The sequence below is a fragment of the Pyrgilauda ruficollis genome, unplaced genomic scaffold, assembly GCF_017590135.1.
Source record: "Pyrgilauda ruficollis isolate IOZ18807 unplaced genomic scaffold, ASM1759013v1 scaffold54, whole genome shotgun sequence".
Taxonomy (NCBI): domain Eukaryota; kingdom Metazoa; phylum Chordata; class Aves; order Passeriformes; family Passeridae; genus Pyrgilauda; species Pyrgilauda ruficollis.
The window spans coordinates 8292727-8313886 of record NW_024527044.1 but is presented as its reverse complement, the minus strand read 5'-3'; the positions used below and the strand labels follow the sequence as shown (position 1 = coordinate 8313886).

Here is a 21160-nt window from a genome sequence, read left to right as displayed (position 1 = left end):
GAGGATGGTGAGGCCCTGGCACAGGGTGCCCAGAGAAGCTGTGTCTGCCCCTGGATCCCTGGAAGTGTCCAAGGCCAGGCTGGATGATGCTTGGAGCAACCTGAGATGGTGGAAGGTGTCCCTGCCCATGGCAGGGGGTGGGACTGGATGATTTTGAAGGTCCCTTCCCACCCAAACCATTCCATGATACGATTTTATGTGTCCTATAACAGAGTTCATTTGGACTGGAGCAGTGATTTGGTTCAGTTTCACAGGGTCAGGCCTTGGGTTTGCAGCTCATTAATTTCTGTTTCTGAGTTGGGCTTCTCTTGCAAGTCTTGCCCTCTGCTTTTCACCAACTACATCTGTTTAACTGGAGTGATTTGTTCTGTCACAGTTCAGAAAGCTTGTGAGACACCTGAGATCAGAATCCAAATCTTACAAGTCTGACTTCAGCATCTTTAGAGTTCCCACACTTTTATGCCCTCTGTTGTAACAACTGTGACTTCTTTACTTAAGTCACTTCATTTCCCTGTAATAAATTTGTTTCCTTGTCAAGATCTAGCACTAATTCAAATTATATCCCTTTCCGTTGCTGATTAAGTCGTTAACATTTAGTACTGATTTGAACATCAAAACCACTAATCAAGCACAAATATTAATGGCTCTGGCTTGGAGCTTTCCCCCTGACCTGGGCTGTGGTGGATCTGTTATAGATCACAAGGGCTCAGGGCACAAACATTTTTCCTGGAGTCTGTGAGGAGAGGTTGGAGGGATTTCTTCCCCTACCTCCTTTTGTTCCCCTGGCTGGTGAAAATGGGATTTATTTGTGATAATTGGAGCCCTGTCCATTCCCAGTACATTCATTTACTCCACAATCTGTCCACCCTGTTCCCTCCTTGTTCATCAGTCCCAACTCTCTACCTGTGGACTTTTCCTTGGCAAGGATGATGGATTCCATTTGAAGGCTGTGATAAATATTCCACTGAGTTTAATAGTGGAAAAACTCTGTTAATAAATGAATGTAATGCAATGGTCTGCTAATTAATCAGTTTGGATGACCCCATGTTCCATTTTATCATTTTATCGTCTTTATGAATCTTTCCTTTCTAAACAGGACTTTTTGTTCATAGTCATTTTCTTTAAACTAAAAGAGGGGACATTTTAATTGGATATTGGGAAGGAATTGTTCCCTGTGAGGGTGGGGAGGCCCTGGCACAGGGTGCCCAGAGAAGCTGTGGCTGCTCCTGGATACCTGGAAGTGTCCAAGGCCAGGCTGGATGGGGCTTGGACCAACCTGGGATGGTGGAAGGTGTCCCTGCCCATGGCAGGGGGTGGGACTGGATGATCTTTAGGGTCCCTTCCAACCCAAACCATTCCATGATTCTGTGATTCTTGACCTTGAATATGATTGAATTGGTGTTTTTAATAGAGTGTCTTTATGCCACTCTCCTGCAATAAGCTTCCCCTCTTTCTAGTGGCTTTTTCTTCTTTTCATGGGAATGTAGTGTTTCACATGTAATCCATGAACTGAAATAACCACAACATCACTGGAAATCTCTCGCTCTTGTTCATTTTTGTGCAGGTATCTCAGAGACCTCAGGCCTATAAAATAACATCAGCTGTACCTAAGTGCCTGAGTATTTCCAATGTGCAGGGTAACTCAGTAACTTCCTTGCATTTAAATTTTTTTCTTCTTCTTTTACCACATTAAATATATATTTATAAATATAGGTACCAACACTGTGAACCTCTTGCCTCCTTTGAGTCCCACCCCTCAGCAGGGTGGGATTTTTGGTGATGCTTATTTTGGCCCAGAGCCACTGAGCAGCTCTCCCAAATTCTGAATTAACACTGGGAAACAATGCAGCAAATAATTGAACTCTGTGTTTCTGGCCACTTGCTGTCTTCCATCTGTCAGAGTGTCTTTCCAAAGGTTTTGTGCCTGTTCCTGGTCTCTTGGAGAGGAGCAGGATGAGTAAGAGTTTTCCAGTTGTTCTCCCTTTTTCTCCTGCATGAGGAGAGCACTCACTGAATGTGCTTGAGGTGATAAGCAAACAATCAATCAATTTTTTTTTTTTTTAAAGAAAACACTGAACAGAAGCAAATTCAAAACACTTGGAGGCTCCTGAAAATGTCTTGAATTGCTGTTGAGCCACTCTTTTGGCTGAAAGCTGAAGTGATGGCCTTAAAAATCTCCTTCTAAGCCTTGCATGCCTGGGGTTCTGGTGAAGCAGGATTAGTGAAAAAGAGGGAGAGAGATTAAAGGAGGAGGAATTTTGGAGAACAGTTCCCAAACTAAATATTGCTTGTCATGTTCTATAACTTATCAACAGGCTGACAGCCTATTTCAGATTTGGAAATCTCCCAGAATTTGATAATAAATCAAGTCCCTTTCTTCCAGTTCAAGGAGTGCTTTGCCCTTTATCTTGCTCTGCTGTTTGTGGAAGGGTGTAAGGGGAAGGTGGCCTAATCAAGCTCTAAATTAAATGGCTTGGCATTTTTCCAGTCCCTACTTTTTCCTGCTACCATGAACTGTGTCAAATCTCCTCTCAGCTGGCTGTAATCAAAGTGTCATTTTGTCATTATTGATCCTTATTAGTGCCTGGAAGTGCTATGGTTGAAAGTGCTGCTTCCTGAGCCCAAATTTACAGTCAATAAATAAAATTTTCCTCATCTTCACTTCTTAATGAGAATCTTCTCTTACACTTCCCTTATCTTTTCATGTATTTCTTTTAGTGAAATTCATATAAAACATCTGGACTGGATGAAGACAGAGGAGAGGAGAAGATGGGGCTCCTGTAACCTCTCTCCAGGCTCATCTTTTTTGTTTTGTTCCTTTTTCACTCCCCAGTAAGTTGTTGTTGAACTGTGACATCTCGAATCTGTCAGTCCCACTGCTAACCACCCTCTTTTTAGGAAATTGGGATAACTTTCCACTTCTGCTTTTTTAATGCTCCTTTTCTCTTTGATGTCACTCCCCTCAGTGGTGAAATCAATGATCTCTTTGTGTCCTGGTGATTTATTTTTGTGCCTTCACATCACCCCTTACAGAGTTCATTTACTGCTGGTGAGCTCCAGTCCAGAACCTTCCATCAGAGATGTTGGAATGGTTTTCCCAGAGAAGCTGTGGCTGTCCCTGGATCCCTGGAAGTGTTCAAGGCCAGGATGGACAGGGCTTGGATCAACCTGGGACAGTGGAAGGTGTCCCTGGCCATGGCAGGGGGTTGAACAGGATGAGATTTGAGGTCCCTTCCACCCCAAACCATTCTGTGATTCTCTGACTGTCTGAATGTCATAGTTTAAATTTACAGATCTTTTCTTGCTGTTCAGTTGATTAGGATTTATTTTTTGTGGAAACAAACAAAGCAGTCCCTTGTCTTTGTGTGAACATTCTTTCTGTGTAATTGAACCAAGTTTCATTCCCAATCTTTGACGCCTAAGATAATATTTTAGTGATTTGCTGGAGTTCCAAAAAGTCAGATATGAAAGACTTTATCCACCACTTGCTGCATGAAATACAACAAGGAAAGCAATTTAACTGCATTTTGATTCTCAGTTCACTGTCCAAGAATTTTATATAATTGTTTATTAGAGATTATTGTAATCTCTACTACAATAATTAAAAGATGAAAAGCAATAAAAGGAAATAATCCTGTTGCACAACAACAGGGCTGCCTGACTCTGTGTTTTCTTTTGCAGTTATTAACCAACAGAGATATTTTTCTAGTGAAAATCGTGTTTCAAAAATTGCATTACCAGCTAAACAATTTCAGAAACTGCATTTAATAATATTGTAAAATAAAACTGTTTCCTATGGTTGACTGAATAATGCAGCTTCCTCAAATAGTACAACCCTTCACTAATTAACTGGGTGCTTTCATATCAGTAGCTGATTATTGCTTCTGGAAACAATCATTTAGCCACTGAGAGAGGAACAACACGTCTTAATAAAGACATTTTTCCTTACAGATCAGCTCATTAAAAATTTTCTAGTGCGTGTCATCTGCAAGGCTGTAAAGTGGCTGTGGCTGATCCTGTAAAATTCTGTGGGTTTCTGTCTGTAAAATGGGCATATAACAGAGGTGGCTAAATGGTCAGAGGATTGTTTTGATGAAAGGAATCTGTTAGAAATATTGATATTAAAAATACCCTGTCTTTAACTGCTGTAGTGAACTTGAGTTTGAATTGGGATGTTCCAGAAAAATACAATTACAGTGAAAGCATTTTTGCTCTAACTCTGATTTTGATTTGATGAGACAGAGTTCAATAAAATGAATGTTGAGCATTCATTTTACTTAAACTAACGAGCCATCCTGAGTAGAGAAATCAAATGTAAAATTATCTGTATAATGACAAACCGCCTTCACACAAACCATGCCATATTTTTCCCTGCATTTGGGAGCTCTACATTTTTATTTCAATATTTGGATATCCCTTTAATTGTGGGCACTCATCTAGAAGTGGGTTTTGTGCTGTTACCCTGGTCAGCAGAACCATCTCAATCCTCTGTAAAGGTTTTGTTGACAGTTATGTAATTTTCATTCATTTGTATAAACAGCAGTGAGGAACAAATCCGTGAGTCACAAGCCCTGGACAGGCTGTGTCAGGCAATCTTTAATTTAAAGAGCTGGGATTGAAAACTCGGTGTGAAGTTCATTACCAAGTGGTTTTATTTGGACACTTGATACTGCCTATAAATCTGTTTGTCCTGACAGAGGTGGCCCCTCAATCATCTCCTGAAATTTCTCTTGTCAGAAGGACAAATCATCTGGTAGGAACTCAGGCTGGAGGGACCTCAGGAGGTGTCAGGTCAAAGCAGGGTCAGACAATCTCTCTGTACAAAGTGTTCCAGAGCTTCATCCTCAAATCCTCCATCCTCAGATCCTCCCTACATCCATTTGGAACCTTCCCTCTCAGTTTGTGGCAAGAGCAGACAACCTTCAAGTTGTGCCAGGGGAATTTTAGGTTGGATATTGGCAACAATTCCTTCATGGAAAGCGTTCAGCTGCCCAGGGCAGAGTGGTGGAGTCCCCATCCCTGGGGGGGATTTAAGAGTTGTGTGGATATGGCTCTTGGGGACATGGATTTAAACCCAAGTGTATCAATTTGGGACATAAAGCAAGAAAAAGCTGAATTTTACCCAAGAGTTTTGGGACATGGATGCTCTCAGTGGAGAAATCCAGCATCCTGCTCCTTCCTTTGCCTAACAGAATTTTAAGTGATCATCCTCTGCTTTCATAAATATTCCCTTGATCAACAAGTAGTGAAGAAGCAGCAATTATTTGGGTAATAAATTTGACTTTTAATGGTTTGGACTTGATAATCTCAGAGGCTTCTGCAACGAAATGATTCTGTACTTGTGTGATTCTGTGGGCTTAGTGATGGCCTTGGCAGTGCTGGGATAGTGATTGGACTCAATGATCTCAGAGGGCTTTTCTAACCTCAACAATTCCATGATTCTATGGTTACTCCAAACCCTATCCAACCTGGCCTTGGACACTTCCAGGGATGAGGCAGCCTCAGTGCCAGGGCCTCACCACCCTCACAGAGAGCAATTCCTTCCCAATATCCCATCTAACCATATCTCTTTCAATTTGAAGCCATTCCCCCTTCTCCTGGCACTCCAGGCTCTTGTAAAAATTCCCTCTCCATCTTTTTTTTGTTGGCTCCCTTCAGGTGCTGAAAGGCCACAATGATTGGTCTGGGTGAGAAAGGGATCAGAGCTAATTTAACTTCCAAACCTCTTTTTTTAACTTAAAACTTAATTATAGGTTATGGAATAACTCCTGGTTTTCAGGGGGGCAGCAGAGCCTGTGTTGTGTGGAGATTAATTGGTGCCATTTCCTTCCAGTGGTGTCTCTTAGACAGGAATAAATTCCTAATGCTCAGATCAGGAATAAATTCCTAATGCTTAGATCAGGAATAAATTCCTAATGCTCAGATCAGGAATAAATTCCTAATGCTTAGATCAGGAATAAATTCCTGCTCTCACATCCCTCATCAGGCAGGACGGCTTTTATATTTAGCTGTGCAACACCTTACAAATTTGGTCTACCTTCGATGATACCAATTTTATGTGATTTTATTTGAGTGTTTCTCAGTAAACCCAGCCATGGGGAGGAGTTCCAGCTGCAGCATTCCCTCTCCTTATTTTCTGTGCCTTTGTCAGCCCCTGTGCTCCTCATTTTGTGCCTCCACTGAGTCATCAGCACTGGTCTAATGGACTGGAACAGCCCAAGGTGGATGGTAATTACTTATTGAGTTGCTGATAGCCCAGATGAGAATAGGACTTATTAGATCAGGAATAATGAAAAGCCGTGTTTAATGTGGAAAACTTAGAGTCTGAAAGACAAGTGTCTCATTTATATATCTATTTTTTATGTATGAAAGGAATTAAAACAGAGGTATAGGAAAGTTTAAAATTACTTACATGAATGATGTTGTTCCAAATTGTTGCAGAATTCCAGGTGTTTTGGGCTGAGATATTTTTAAACCTTTTTATCTGCCATTGTTGGGGAGGTTTAAGGGAACAAAACCTGTATGAAGTGACCACTGGTATTTTAAATTTTCTTTTTTTCCTTAAGATAAATATGATGTTTTGCTTTTTCTTCTGCTCTTTAAACTTTCAAGTATCATTGCAGGCATAGACCTGGCTTCCTTTATTATCCCTCAAAGTAATTTTCTCGTTCATCATCATGAAAAGTCTTTTATTAGAAGTTCTGCCGCTGCATTGTTAAATAAAATAACAATAATAACAATAATTATTTGATTTTACTGACACATCAAGTTGGGAACCTGGTGCTCCACTCTGCAGGATAATGTAGAACATTAATGGAGACATGACCCTGAGCTCAGAAAGAATCTTGAGATTGCAAGGATTCAGAAAAATAGGGAAGATTAGAAGGATGCTTTGTGTTTTGCTGTAGAGCTTGGTTTGGAGGCTCTGTTTCTGTGATCTTTTCCTGAAATATGAAATATGTTTTTGAACATCAGTGTCACAAAAAGCTCAGGCTGATTATTTCAGAAACAAAGAGCCTGTCATTCTCCTCAAGTTCCCATTTTTATGGCGCTATTCTAACCCTTCACAATAAAGGCTTCCAGAATCCCACGGCTGCAGTAAATAAAATTTGAAGTGGTTTTCCTGAAAGAGAATTGAATACTTTTTCATTTGGAAGAGAAACTTTGCCTTCAAATAAGCAAAGAGTTGGGGTGGCTTGGATCAACCTGGGATAGGGGAAGGTGTCCCTGTCCATGGCAAGGGTAGAACGGGATGAGCTTTGGATCCCTTGTAATTTCTGACTCAAAACTGTATTTTAATTAATATTACCCTACCTGATAGACCATCATCCCTGTCTCTATATATTTATATTGAATGCACAATTTTGGTTGCCAATTTTCAAATACCAGGGAAAGTTCAGCAGTAACTTAATAAAGACAGCAATTATATTTTCATTATTCCCTCACTGCTTGTTAAATTGGGTTTGGAGTGTTTTATGGATCTAGAGCAATAAACATTATCTTACTTTGAGAGGTATTATAAAGTGTTGAGAAAAACATAATTATTGTTATTGGAAATGTTTTAATGTGAGAAGGTCAGAGAAACTTAATTATAGGTTTTTTTTTCACCAATTAACTGGATATTTTTTGAGCTCTGGTAATGTAATTTAGAGCCTTTCTTCTGTGGGCATCACCCCATAATCTTTGATAGTCAGGAGCAGGCAAAACTTGCTGTCTGAATTTTGGCAGCAGCTCAAACCTATTTCATCTCCATTGGTACAAAGATGAAGATACCTCCTCTTTCCAAAATAAGTTTTAATTCAAAAATAGCACAAATTCAGAACCATGACTTCCAGGCTCAGATCTTTCTGTGAATTGCTTGCCATAAATTTTGGTACCTGGATAATTTGTGAGAAGTTGTAGCTTAGAAAGAAACTTGAACCTCATCACGAGGAAGGTTCTCTTGGTTATGTGATTAAATGTGCACCAACCCTGTTAAAATCCAATTATTTTCCTTGAATACCAGTTGAAATAATACCCCAGGAGTCACTTTTTGGAAAGATCCTACAATATGAAATGCTGAGCTCTCAGGAAAAGCTGCCATCAATTCAATGGGAGCTGTTGAATCACTGTGGAAAAGCGTCCTTGATTCTGCAGCACCAGAAGCTGCAGCTGAGGCAAGAAAAATCAGTGCAAAATTGGAGTCACATTTGTGACGCTGTTTCAGCAATAGAAGGGTAAAAATGTTGTAGAACTGTTGTGGTTTTCTGTTAAATAGGCTTTAAAAACTCAGGGCACTTTGTTATGTTTATTTCTGGTAAATCAAAACACATTAAAGGACTAAAACCATCATTAGTTTTGTCATTTTAGGAAGGAAAAAATTGTTAAAAACCCCTCCATCTCTTTTGTGTCCCAAAAAACTGCTTTGGCTGGCATGAAACCACAAGTATTAGCTCAGTTTGTCAGTAATTTCAGTGTATGATGGATCTGAAGACTTAAATTCTGTTAGTATGATTGTTCAGAGCAAAAATGACTGGGAGGAATGTGAAACTTCTAAACAAGGCACTTTATTATTTCAACCTTTATTTGTTAATAAAAGGAGGAAGCTTTTAGGAAAAACGGAAAGGGCTGAGGATTTGGGTACAAGTACTTTATATTTCATGATTGAGAGAAACGTTGGATTTCTGTTGTGTAAGGAAGGTGGATTCACTGTTACTTATGGAATTTTATCTACTAAAATAATAAATTTTGGGGTTCAACTAACACATAATAACTTAGTCAGCCCTTATTGGGCTTGATGGGGTTGTTTTCTTCCTCAGAGGAGTGAAATTTGTTGCAAATACAGGATTCCTTGGAAAATTGAAAGGAAATTAGGTGCTGCATTGGAGATGACAAATCACTTCTTTACAAATAATAAAAAATGCTGGATTCATTTGGCCAGTCTCACCCCAGGCCAGTCACCCCTGGCTGCATCACATCACAACAGGATAAATGTCCTCAAGGAATGATTGGAATATTTTAGCTGATGGCTTTAGGATGAGATGAATCATGTTTAGAATTTCCAGCCTACAACACTCCATGCTTTATTTGTTTATCTCTCTTGACATAACAGTTTGAAATGTTAATTTTGATGATTTTCAGAATAAATTCTCATTTTCAACTGAAATCCGCTGCGATTTGTGGGGCTATTCATAGAAATGAGCATAAAGAAGCTAATTTTAGCATGAGGGAGCTAAAATCACCCATGTTTCTTGTTCCACATCCAATGGAGACAGAGAGTGGGAGAAAACCTTGTTCAGAAGGAAGTTCAAAGCTGCAACCTGATTTTAGATTGTCTGAATTGCTCTCTACTCACATTTCCAAGGCTGGCAGAGCTTAAGGAGCGTTTGGGCAGCACTGCCAGGCATAGGGTGGGATTGTTGGGGTGTCCTGGAGCTGGAATTCGTGATCCTTGTGGGTCTTTTCCCACTCAGGATATTCTATGGATCCAATTCCATGATTCTGTGGTTCAGTACCAAACCCTGGCTCCCTCTGAGAACTGGTGTCACTTACTGAGGTTTGCTGAGCAGCCAAACTCATCCTCCTTAATTTCAAACCCTCTTTTGCATCCCATCCTAAATCACTCATACACTTGAGAAGGTGCAAAATGGGAACTGGGAGTTTACTGTGAGCCATCCCTTCAGGATGGATCCTGTAGGTGCAGTTTTGTAGGGTTGGTGGCTGGTTTGGTTTTTGATGGTCATAGCTTCAGTAAAGAAACAGAGTTTGAACCTTAAATTTTGGAGTCATTTATTTGGCTTAAGGTAAAACTGAAAAATTTGTTACTTATGATATATTATATTTTGCAGTTATCGTCACTGAGAAATAGAATATCAGCCTTAAACTGTGTTAGCTGTTCATGATGAAGCTATAACAATTTTTTGGAACTGGGGTAATTACTATGCATTTCACTTCAGAAATGTTTTTTATTGGAATCCCTTCCCCATCCACTCCATATCATAACACAGTCAGCCCTTACTGGGCTTGATGAGGTTGTTTTCTTTCTCAGAGGAGTGAAATTCATTGGCTACTGGTTTCCCTGTAAAATTAAAGTGAAATTAGGTGCTACATTGGCGATAATGAATTATTTCTTTAACAAGTGTTGTTTTCATTGGGCCAATCTTCTCCCAGGCCAGGCACCACTGGCTCTGTACATACATTGGCTCTGCTGGACGTGGGGAAAGGCTTTGCATGAAATCGTGGAATTATAGAATGGTTTGGGGTGGAAGGACCTTGAAGATCATCTCTGTGACCAAACCTGGCCACCCAAACCAGTGCTTGGTAACACTGTTCTCACCTTCATTTTGCCATCAGCTTCTGAGGTGCTTCATGCGGTAAAATCACAATTCCCCTTTTCTCAACAAAACCCAACTTTGTGGAATTATAAAATGGTTTGGTTTGGAAGGGACCTTTAAGATCATCTGTGTGACAAAACCTGGCTAAACAAGACCAAACCAGTGCTTGGTAACACCATTCTCCCCTTCATTTTGCCATCAGCTTGTGAGCTGCTTCAGGCGGTAAAATCACAATTCCCTTTTTCTCAACAAAGCCCAACTTGGCTCTCCTGGTTTCCCTTTGCTGTGCTGAGGGGGGAATTCACCAGAAAAAAGGCTGGAGCAGATTGGGAGGCTCAGCTGAGCGTTGGGGCTGGTCATTTATCACTGTCAGCGGGGCCAGGGGGGACGAGGCACTGGAGCATTCGCGCTCATCCGTGGAGTGACAGCTGACGGGAGCCTGGCGCAACCTCCAGGCAGATAATCTGCCATGGAGTGGGAATGTGTGTGAGGGAGATACTCTATCACCAGGCACACACTGCTCCCGACGGCTCCACGAGGCAAAAGGAAACAGCAGCAGGGCTTTAAGGAACGGTGGGAATGGGGATGTGTCGCTAAAACGGGGCTGGGCGTCGCTGCTGCGGATTTGTGGATTCTTAAATGCGGGTGGATGGAGTGGTGGGGATGTGTGGGGAGGGAATGATAATGGGGTGACAGCGTTCTGATGGAAAGGGCTGGGTGTTTGACATCTCACTTTAATTCTGCTACGAAGTCCATTCAAAAATGGCAAAACCCACCCTGGCAAATACAGGCCTCAGTGAATCTAAATATTTTAAAGAACCAGAAGAATGTCTTGTGATGTAAAATTGAAATTGCAGCAGGAAATGCCTCATAAGGGAAGGCTAATACCTATTTTCTGCAATCTTCAGCAGAAAAAAGTTTGAGGAAATTGGGATTGTTCAGCCAGGAAAAGAGAAGCTTCAGAGAGGCCTAATTGCGGCCCCTTCCAATACCTGGAGGGAGCCTAAAAGAAAGGTGGAGATGGAATGTTTACAGGAGCATGGAGAAGGGCTTCCCACTGCCACAGGGCAGGGATAGATGGGATATTGGGAAGGAATTGTTCCCTGGGAGGGTGGGGAGGCCGTGGCAGAGGTTGCCCAGAGAAGCTGTGGCTGCCCCTAGATCCCTGGAAGTGTCCAAGGCCAGGCTGGACAGGGCTTGGAACAACCTGGGATAGTGGAAGGTGTCCCTGCCCATGGGAGGGGGTAGAAGAGGATGAACTTTAAGGTCCCTTCCAACCCAAACCATTCCATGATTCCATGAAATATTTCCTGTAGGTGCTAAGTTAGAGCAAGACTCCCCAGCCAGTGCGAGAATATCTCGATTCCAAAAATTCTTGTTCTGCTACCTCATAAAAAGTTTTGCATCTTGAATTTGGTCAATCTGCAACTCAAAACTTATTGTTTTGATTTTGTTGTTATTTTTATTAACTGTATCCCATTTTGCTTTTCATGACAAATCATACCCATTGCCTTAACTGGGGAACATTTTAATTGAGCACTGCTGGAGATTTTCCAATAAATTAACATTACATGTTTTTAACAGATGTCTGAAGTTGACATTGTTATTAGATATTGTAATTAATAGAAGTATTACCCAAATTAAAATCTCAGGGCCTCAGAAAAATTAAATTGTAGGTGACTGAGTGATGTTAACTCATTAATAGGGAGTGACTCTTGAATTCCCTCCACTGGGTTTTATTAGCCCAGTAAACACATTTTTCCAAGTAGCTGGAGAGGGAGTTGGACAGACCCTTTGGAATAAGGGCCTTATGAATCAAGACATGTTTTACCAATGATGTTGTGAGGTTCTTTAACCTGTCATTGCCTTACTGGGATAATCTGCCCAAAAGTACCTTTCTGGGATGTTGTAAAGTTTTTTACACGTTTTAATATCATAGCATTGTAGAATCCTAGAAGGGTTTGGTTTGGAAAGGACTTTGAAGATGGTCCAGTTCCAATCTCCATATATGTAATTAAAGATTTGAAACAACACAGTTCTTTATCTACAAATTCACGGCCAGCCACGAATTTCAAAGGGCTTTTCCCACTTTGAACATGAGTGTGAATGTCCAGCAAAAATTATCTCGAGTCACATTTTGAGAAGCCATGGACATAAAAATCAACACCAACTCATTGGTGTTACGTGCCACAAGGCTTAACTGCTCGCAGGATGAGCCCTCAAAAAGGGATAAGTCTTAATCAAAGTCACACTTATTTATGTAAATATTGACCTGTGAAAGGAAATTGTAAATAAACAACGTGATTAAAAGCAGTTGGGAGGAGATTTTTTTTAGGTCTGCATTGTTTTGCATTGCAGAAGCTTCCCCAGAATTTGGCATTTCTGGTGCTGAATCCCAAGTGAGGAGATGTTGAACTGAGCAGTGCCAGGAATTCAATGACCAGCAGAGATCAGACCCCAACCCAGGGTTTTCCAGAGTTTATAAAAGTTTGTTTCTCCTATGAATCTTCAGGCCTTCCCTCAGGTGGCTCCTGCCCTGTGCAGGCAGTTTTTTCCTCAAGAATTATGGGATGCAAACTCTTATTCCATAACAGGAGAACAGAGTGTTCCTGGAGCTGCTTTGCCTCTCTCCATGCTCCTTTCTGGAATTCCTGCCCAGGGCTTTGTGCTGCTTCCCATTTTTCACGGTGCACACACCATGTTCCAGATGAGCATCCAGGGCATGTTTTATTCATGTACTTTTCACCCCTTAGTTGGGATCATTAATAAAGCTGCTAAATAAGCCCAGGCTTAACAACCCTGCTCGCCACACCCCAGTGGACATCTCCTCCCGCTCCCTCATGCTCTGTTTATCACCATCCTTTGTTTGGATCTCTTGGTTTTCCAGCCTGTCTGATGCCATTCTTACTCAAGCTGGTTAATATAAGGGTTTCAAGTGGGGTTTTGAGAGGTGTTCTCTGTAATTATGAAGTAAATCCAGTTGTATTTTGTCATCTTCATTCAGTTCCTGTGCTAATAAGAGGCTCCTCCACGGAAAGCAGGAATGGCAGAGATGGCCTGGATAGTCTGTGGGAGGTGGATAACTCAGTGCCAGGCTCTGCTTGAAGGCTCTTCTATTTTCTTTTCACTTTTATATTTTAGGAAGTTGTAGACTTCCCATCCCTGAAAATGTCCAAGGCCAGGCTGGACAGGGCTTGGAGCAACCTGGGATAGTGGAAGGTGTCTGTATTTTTCTAATTTTCTTTTGTGTTATCCCATCCAATCTGGCCATGGGCACTTCCAGGGATGGGGCAGCCACAGCTTCTCTGGGAAATTAAAAAGAATAAGTTTTAAAAATGAGAACTGCTCATTGTGTTATGACAGAACTCCATGAACTAGGTTTTTGGGAAATGAAATGATGTCACAATCTATCTCTATATCTGTCTGTATTATCTTTCTGATCTGGCAGCCCTTCTAGACAGGATTCTTACACAATCTTAGATTCATTTTTGTTGGTGTCATTATTTTCCTCTGCCATTGTTTCCTTTGCTATTTTGATCATGTGTTTTACTGTTAACGTTTGTTCTGGTTCGTAGCACATAATCTCCATTGTTGTTGAGGCAATATTTTAATAAATATTTGTGTACACACAAGTACATCTTGAACAGATCCTGAATCTCTGTGATATTACTGCAGGGTGGAATTCATCCGAGTTTGTCACTACTTTCCTTATAATCAGTGCTCAGAAAGTGACATTTTTAAGTATGATGGGTTTTATCCTGAAGAAAAGAGTATGTCAAATGAATCACACAAGTGTCTCATTCTTTCCAGAGTACAGGAGGATTCAAGGCTAAATACTCAGATGCAGATATCCAGTGTGGAAGATGAAAGCCAACAAGTGCAAGGGTTCAAGTTTAAGAATATTTAATTTAGCTTTAATTTTTGTACCTCAAACCTCCAAAGTTCAAGACCTACAGAGTCAGAGAGTAGATCAAGTAGAATGTGTGGTCACAATCAGGCTGTGATGGGTCACCTTTATCTGGGCCTAATGGACTCTCTGTGTGGGAAAGCCCCATAATCTCACAGTCACAGAATTATTTGGGTTGGAAAAACCCTCAGAGATCACTGAGTTCAACCACTCCTGACTGCCAAGGCCACCACTGATCCATGTCCCCAAGTGTCACATCCACGGGGCTTTTAAATCCCTCCATGGAATGGAGAATCCACCCCTGTCCTGGCCAGCTGTGCCAAGGATGTACAGCCCTTTTCCAGGAAGGAATTGTTCCCAATATCCAACTTAAACCTCCCTGCCACAGCCTGAGGCCATTCCCTCTCATCCTGTCCCTGTTCCCTGGGAGCAGAGCCTGATCCCACCTGGCTGTCCCCTCATGTCAGGGAGTTGTGCAGAGCCACAGGGTCCCTCCTGAGCCTCCTTTTCTCCAGGCTGAGCCCCTTTCCCAGCTCCCTCAGCTCCTCCATGGTTTGTGACAGGAAGTGTTACTGTACTTTCCAGGAACTTTCATGTATTCATACCCCAAATATATCCCTGATCCTCATATTTTACTCTCACACCCCCCTCCTCCATCCCAGCTGCCACAAATCCACTCCCCCAGTCCCCAGTATCTGTACCCCAGGGGACTGGGAATTTCACAATCACTATTTCTGCTCCTCTGCACCACCCTCTTTAAGAAATTTTTTCTTTTTCATTCCAAAACCTCATTTTTCTGTCACTCCCGGTCCATTTCCCAGCAGGAGCTGCAGAACAAACCCAGTGTGTGATCTCTGGCCTTTGTTCATTAAGCAGCACCTCTGTTTTTTGAGGAGCCCGTGTGTTTGGAGGCTGAGCTGACACTCTGTGCTAGGACACATCACATTCTGTGCCATCAGTCAGTTCCTGTGTCCCAATCTGTTTGATGGCCTGGATGCAGAGAGCACAGCATGTCACATTGTGGGACATCATCTCCAGAATACATTTCCAAACTGGTTTCAGCTGCCACTCTTCCTTTCCTGAGCTGTTTTGATAAATAAACTTGCATATTTTTCAAGAACATTTGTGATTATTACATTTCATTGAGTGACATCAGGGTTTTTTTAATAATAGCTAGGATCCCTCATGGGGGTCCAATAATTCAAATAATTCAAAATTCAAATTGTTGAATTGCTGTGACATAGCCACCTCTCCTTTTCATTGGTCATGAGCTGACAGCTGATCTCTCCTGATGGAGGATGGAACTGGAGAAGTGAGAGGTGAAAGAAACCCAGCAGATCCTGTTCACCATCTCTTTGACAATGCTGAGGATCCAAAAGACTCATCAGAGGTGGAGACATAAATGACCAGGATTGGGGATCGATGTCTCTGTGCTGAAAATATCCTTTGGGAGACAAAGGGCTTTGAACTGTAACACTTGATAGTTCATCTGAGATGACAGGAGGTTTTCTTATTGCACAGGAGCTTTTAGAACTGACAGTTCTGCTCGTTGAACTAGACCTGAAAAGAAAGAAGAGCTTCTGTTTCATCACCAGCTAGGAAGGATTTATGGATGAAGTTCTGCCATAAATTAAAAATCTCATCCCACTCAAGGAGAGCAGCTCTCTCCTTTGTGTGCCTCTCTTTAGTGCTTCAAGAGCCCCAGTGAATTTCTGATTTCCTGCTTTCCCTCCCATTTTTTGTAGTTTTTGAAATCCTAGAATTTGAAATCTGAATTCCACCTTCAGGAACAAGGAAAAATGGAGGGGGGGGGGCATCTTAGTTTAGGTTGGAAAAGGGAGCATTTAGCAGGTAATTTCTATTCCTTCAGAAGCACTTCCTGCAATCTTTCTCTTTAACAGCCAAACTTTCCCTCTGTACTTGCAGACCATTGTACATTGTGAAACCACCCCAGAAGCATTTTCTGGTGTCCAGGAGAACTTGGGAGAGGGGATGGATATAAATAAAGTGAATGATTTCACTCTCTGTTTGAATTAGTGAGGATTTGGAACAATCCCATTTTTGCACAATTCACCAAATCCTCGTTTTTGGCATAATTTGGTACATGAGACGTGTGTGACTTCTCTTGTCACACACATCAGGTACCTTTTTAGAGAACTAAAGCCTTCCTTTAGGGAAATATCTCTTGGGTTAGGAAACAGTGAAAAAATAAAAAAAACATCCTAAGGTTTAAAAAATCAGGCTTGAAGGTACTTAGGCCTATAAATGAATGACCTATTTTATAGAAGTACTGGCTAGTTGTGGCTTTCACAAGTGAAAAGTGAACAGAAATTCTGGATTCCAGAAGTTCCTAGAATCAATTCATTTATTCAGGCACAAGCACAAACCAAGGTCAGATCCCTGTTTTCTAAAGCAAGTGAATGTTATATTATAGCAAGTTATATTATGCCTTATATTCCACTTTGGGAGATAATAACCTTTGAGATCCTTTTATAACTGCTTAAAAAAATTCTTATGTTCCGTGATCTATTTTTTCTCCCAGATTCCCAACCCCTCAGTAGCCCAAATCCTCCACCATGGTGGTGTGATGGGAAATGTAGGAAAAATGTAAGAAAAAGCAAAAATGAAAGGGGAAAGGAGTCCTTCAAGTAGCAGCTGATTTGCTTTGGGATGTTCCCATCCCTGCTTTTCCCTTTTCCTCCTCCTCTCCCCCGTTCCCATCGTGACTGTGCTTTAGGAGATGGAGGAGGCTCCTGGTAATTGGTTAATCAGCTATTTTCAATTCAATTCCTGGCTGTACTTACCATGGAAAATTAACAGTCCTTGCGTATAAATATGACCCCTACTCCTGGATTAATTTGATTATGCAAGAATCTCAGTTTTCATTTAAAAATAATAACTTTCTGGCTGCTCTGATGAAACAAGTTTGGATATGTAATCTGAATATTCCCTAATGGCTTAAAAAAAATCAAAAGACAAATATGAAGAACATATGAATCTCTTGTTAATAGAATTTAAATGTTCTCAAATCTTTGCTGTGATTGCTAGAGATTGAATATTTTGAGACCAGAAAATTCCTGATTTTCATTCACTGCTGGATCAGCATTCTCTGAAAGCCAAACCTTTTTAAAGCATCTTTATTTGGGTCCACAAAAAGAGAAGTGATGTTCATTAAATGACTGGGAGTATCTTAACCACGAGTTGTATAAATTTCCCTGGGCTTGTAAATCTGTTTGGAACCTAAGTCAGGCTAGTTTGAAAGGAAATTTTTTTTGTGGAACTTTCCCATTTGAACATATTTCATTGTTAAATTTATCTGTCATGGGTGTGATACCATCAATCCATGGAACAAGGAGGATAAATAAAACATATCCTAACAAATTAAAATGTGCCTGAGTACAGGTCTGGGCGTTGGAACTTGATTGTCCACGCTGATAAATGGCTGGGATAGGATCAAACATGATTTCAGCTGGGCTAATTAACTCTTGGATAGTTCGTAGATAAGAACTTGTCTGTTTGAGTGGTTTAGTGGTACAGACTCTTGGTGAGGGCAGCAGGGTGGGAGATGGTTCTATTCGGCCTCATGAGACCCCACCTGCAGAGCTGCATCCAGCCCTGATCCAACAGCAGGAGGATGTGGAACTACTGGAGGGAGTCCAGAGGAATCCACAGAGATGCTCCAAGGGCTGGAGCCCCTCTGCTCTGGAGCCAGGCTGGGACAGCTGGGGGTGTTCACCTGGAGAGGAGAAGGATCCAGAGAGAGCTCAGAGCCCCTTCCAGGGCCTAAAGGGGCTCCAGGAGAGCTGGAGAGGGACTGGGGACAAGGGATGGAGGGACAGGACACAGGGAATGGCTTCCCACTGCCAGAGGGCAGGGATGGATGGGATATTGGGAGGAATTCTTCCCTGTGAGGGTGGTGAGGCCCTTGCAGAGGGTGCCCAGAGAAGCTGCGGCTGCCCCTGAATCCCTGGAATTGTGCAAGGCCAGGCTGGACAGGGCTTGGATCAACCTGGGATAGTGGAAGGTGTCCCTGCCCATGGCAAAGGGTTGGAGTTTTTAGATGGTTAGGTGGTCTTTGAAGTTCCTTCCCAAACAATTCCATGATTCTGTGATGATCCATGTGTGGACAAAACTTCACCTGCAATCAGTGACTCTTTAGCCGAGGGCTGTCGTGGGACCACGTTAGAAACTATCCAGTGACAGGTGCAAAAACTGAGGAATGCCTAAGAAATCTTGAGGATCTGTTTAGCAACTTTTGATTATCTTTCCATATATTTTTGATCTGTGAAGGATTATTTCTGTTAAAATCAATAGATTCTAAGGAGCACAGGGCAGACACTGCACCTCTCTGAGACAGACTTTGCCTGAAGCTGAAATTGAATGTCAAGTCCTCCAGGATCTGTGTTGCTTTCAGCTCCTACTGGTTCTGTTCAGCAGGTAGCAAAGTGTGTCACAAGAATCTCTTAGGCTTAGTTTGGAAAATTTAGAGTTTTGGCAGTTGATGATGGAGCAGCATTTGGAAGTTTTGAGAGGTTGTTGCTCATCAATTTATGTTTATGAAAATTTGGACTGTGTGAATATCAATGAAATAAAAGTAAGAATCTATTCCTTAACTTTACTTGGGAACCCTGAGGATCAAGGAGATTAAATAAAGTGATAGAGAGACATCTCTGCAGTGTTCCAGGCCAGCTTGGATAGGGCTTGGAGCAGCCTGGGATAGTGGAAGGTGTCCCTGCACATGGCAGGATGTGGGACTGGATGAACTTTAAAGTCCTTTCCAGCCAAACCATCCTGGGATTTGATGATCCATGTCCTTCTAATTCAGCTTTTCTGCACCTATTAATGGATTAACTCCATAAATTGACAGTTTTTGGGTGAAATGTGCTGTTTTCAGCCCCAGGAAGCTGCAGTGAACTCACAGTCAGTTCAGTGCTCATTGGAAATCTCTCCGTGGCTCTGTAACACCAGGTTTTATCCTACTTACTGCAATCCCTTGTCTCTGGAATGACAATGAGCTTGAAAAAGTAATTTATTCTTTCTGTTGGTAAGCTACAGGGATAGTCCTATTTTTTTTTCTCAATCCATGGGGCCAAACTATTCCTGATTTTCTGGAGTTAGTCAATCCAATTTGTAGGTGAGAATTAAAATATTTTCACATGGAAAACTGTTCAGTAAAAAACCCCAAACTGGGACATTCTTTACTTCTTCTTGGGGAGAGTTGTTGTTACTTACGCATTGCTATTTAGGTGTTGTTACTTTCTTCCTAAGGTTGAATGTGTATTTTGTTAAGGTCCTTTTAAATTTGGGCTTTTTTTGGTTTATTTTTTACTATTTAATGCATCTGTGCAGGAAATACTGGAAAAAATAGTGAGCCAAAGTATGAATGACAAGAAAATGAATCATTTTATCTGGCTGAGATCTTAGAAATTAAAGTATGAAGACATTGGGAGACAACTTGGGAACTCTGAAAATATTACTTTAATTCAAGCCCGTCTCACCTCTGAAAGTTTAATTTTAATTTTAATATATTGAAAGCCTGGCCATTTGAAATGATAACTGCTTCATACATCATGGATGTCACTCACTCTGTAAATGAAGGCAGCTATCAGGGCAAGGGCAGGGTTAGTTTATTTGATCTTACAAGATGTTCTGTAATTTTTCTGACTGTTCACTCCTCTCCTGTGGCTGTAGATCATGTTGGGAATACCAGCTACAACTAACGAGGTTGAAACCTTGGTCATGTTACTCCCACTCTGGAGCTTCCCAACAATTTCCTTCCCAAAGCCTCTCTCCTGAGGCACAGGACAATCAATTTTCCTAAATGTCACCAATTGACTCGTGGCACCTCCTGCTCCACTTGCAGATAACCCTGATTTTCCCTTCTCACTGGCTGTTGGTAAATGTTGCATGCCAGGTGGGATTAGGAATGTGCCTCCCTGCTAATGAGAAATATTGTTTCCAGAGAATTCACAAGTGAGCCCACATTCCTTATCTGACCTGCTTTATTCCTCACCAGCATCAGGACTAAAGGAATTAAAATAATGCATGCATTGAGAAAACATCTTGATTTTCTCCCTGGGAAATATTTTGTGAACGGAAAGTTGTATTTTGCATTCAGGCAGTTTCTTGCCGCCGTTGTTTAAAATGTGCCTTAGGAGCAAAAAATGAACGTGGGGATTGCAGTGAAAAGGTTTTGAACTACAAGAGGGCAGGGATGGATGGGATACTGGGAAGGAATTGTTCCTTGTGAGGGTGGTGAGGCCCTGGCACAGGTTTCCCAGAGAAGCTGTGGCTGTCCCTGGATCCAAGGCCAGGTTGGACAGGGCTTGGAGCAACCTGGGATGGTGGAAGTTGTCCCTGCCCATAGGAATTGTTCAGGTTTCAATGGATCTGCAAGAAATAAACAATAAACAATTGATTTTATGCAAAGCAAGTACTCTATCACATTTTAACTATTTTTTTTTCCCCTTCTAGATAAACATCATGTCAATGGGAACAGAATGGTTGAACCTTTCCCAGAGGGAACACAGATGGCTCTGTTTGGTAAGGCATCAGTTTGAAAATAAAAGCTCAAAACTCTGTGGTGTTGGTGTATTCCAGATTTCTTAATTTCAGCCTGACTTCTTTGAGTTTCAGAACCTGGGCTGCTCCTGCCATTTTCCAATCACTGACACCAGCGAAAGCCACTGGGCATTTCGGAGATGTCCTTTATATGTCATTTCCATATAAAGAAATACACTAAAAATGTATTAGTTATACAAACAGAAAATGTAAATCTTGTATTATGTTCCCTAAAAATTCCAAAGTAGTAGCTTTTTTATGTATGATAATTTGTCTAAGATCATTCATTAGTTTAAACAAAATTCTGAAGATGATCCATGATTCTCCACACTTTAAACCAGTTTGGTTTCTCCTGGACTTGGAGGGTTGTTACCATTTA

At 41.4% G+C, this 21160-nt stretch overlaps 1 protein-coding gene across 1 annotated transcript in view; it reads left to right on the top strand.

Annotated features, from left to right (window-relative positions):
* The window catches only part of MSRA (methionine sulfoxide reductase A), a 229614-nt gene that overhangs the window by 61946 nt on the left and 146508 nt on the right, over window positions 1–21160 (top strand). The window contains exon 2 of the mRNA XM_041480984.1: window positions 20695–20763. Within this exon, the coding sequence (XP_041336918.1) occupies window positions 20695–20763 (69 nt within the window). The remainder of the gene's footprint in view (window positions 1–20694; window positions 20764–21160) is intronic.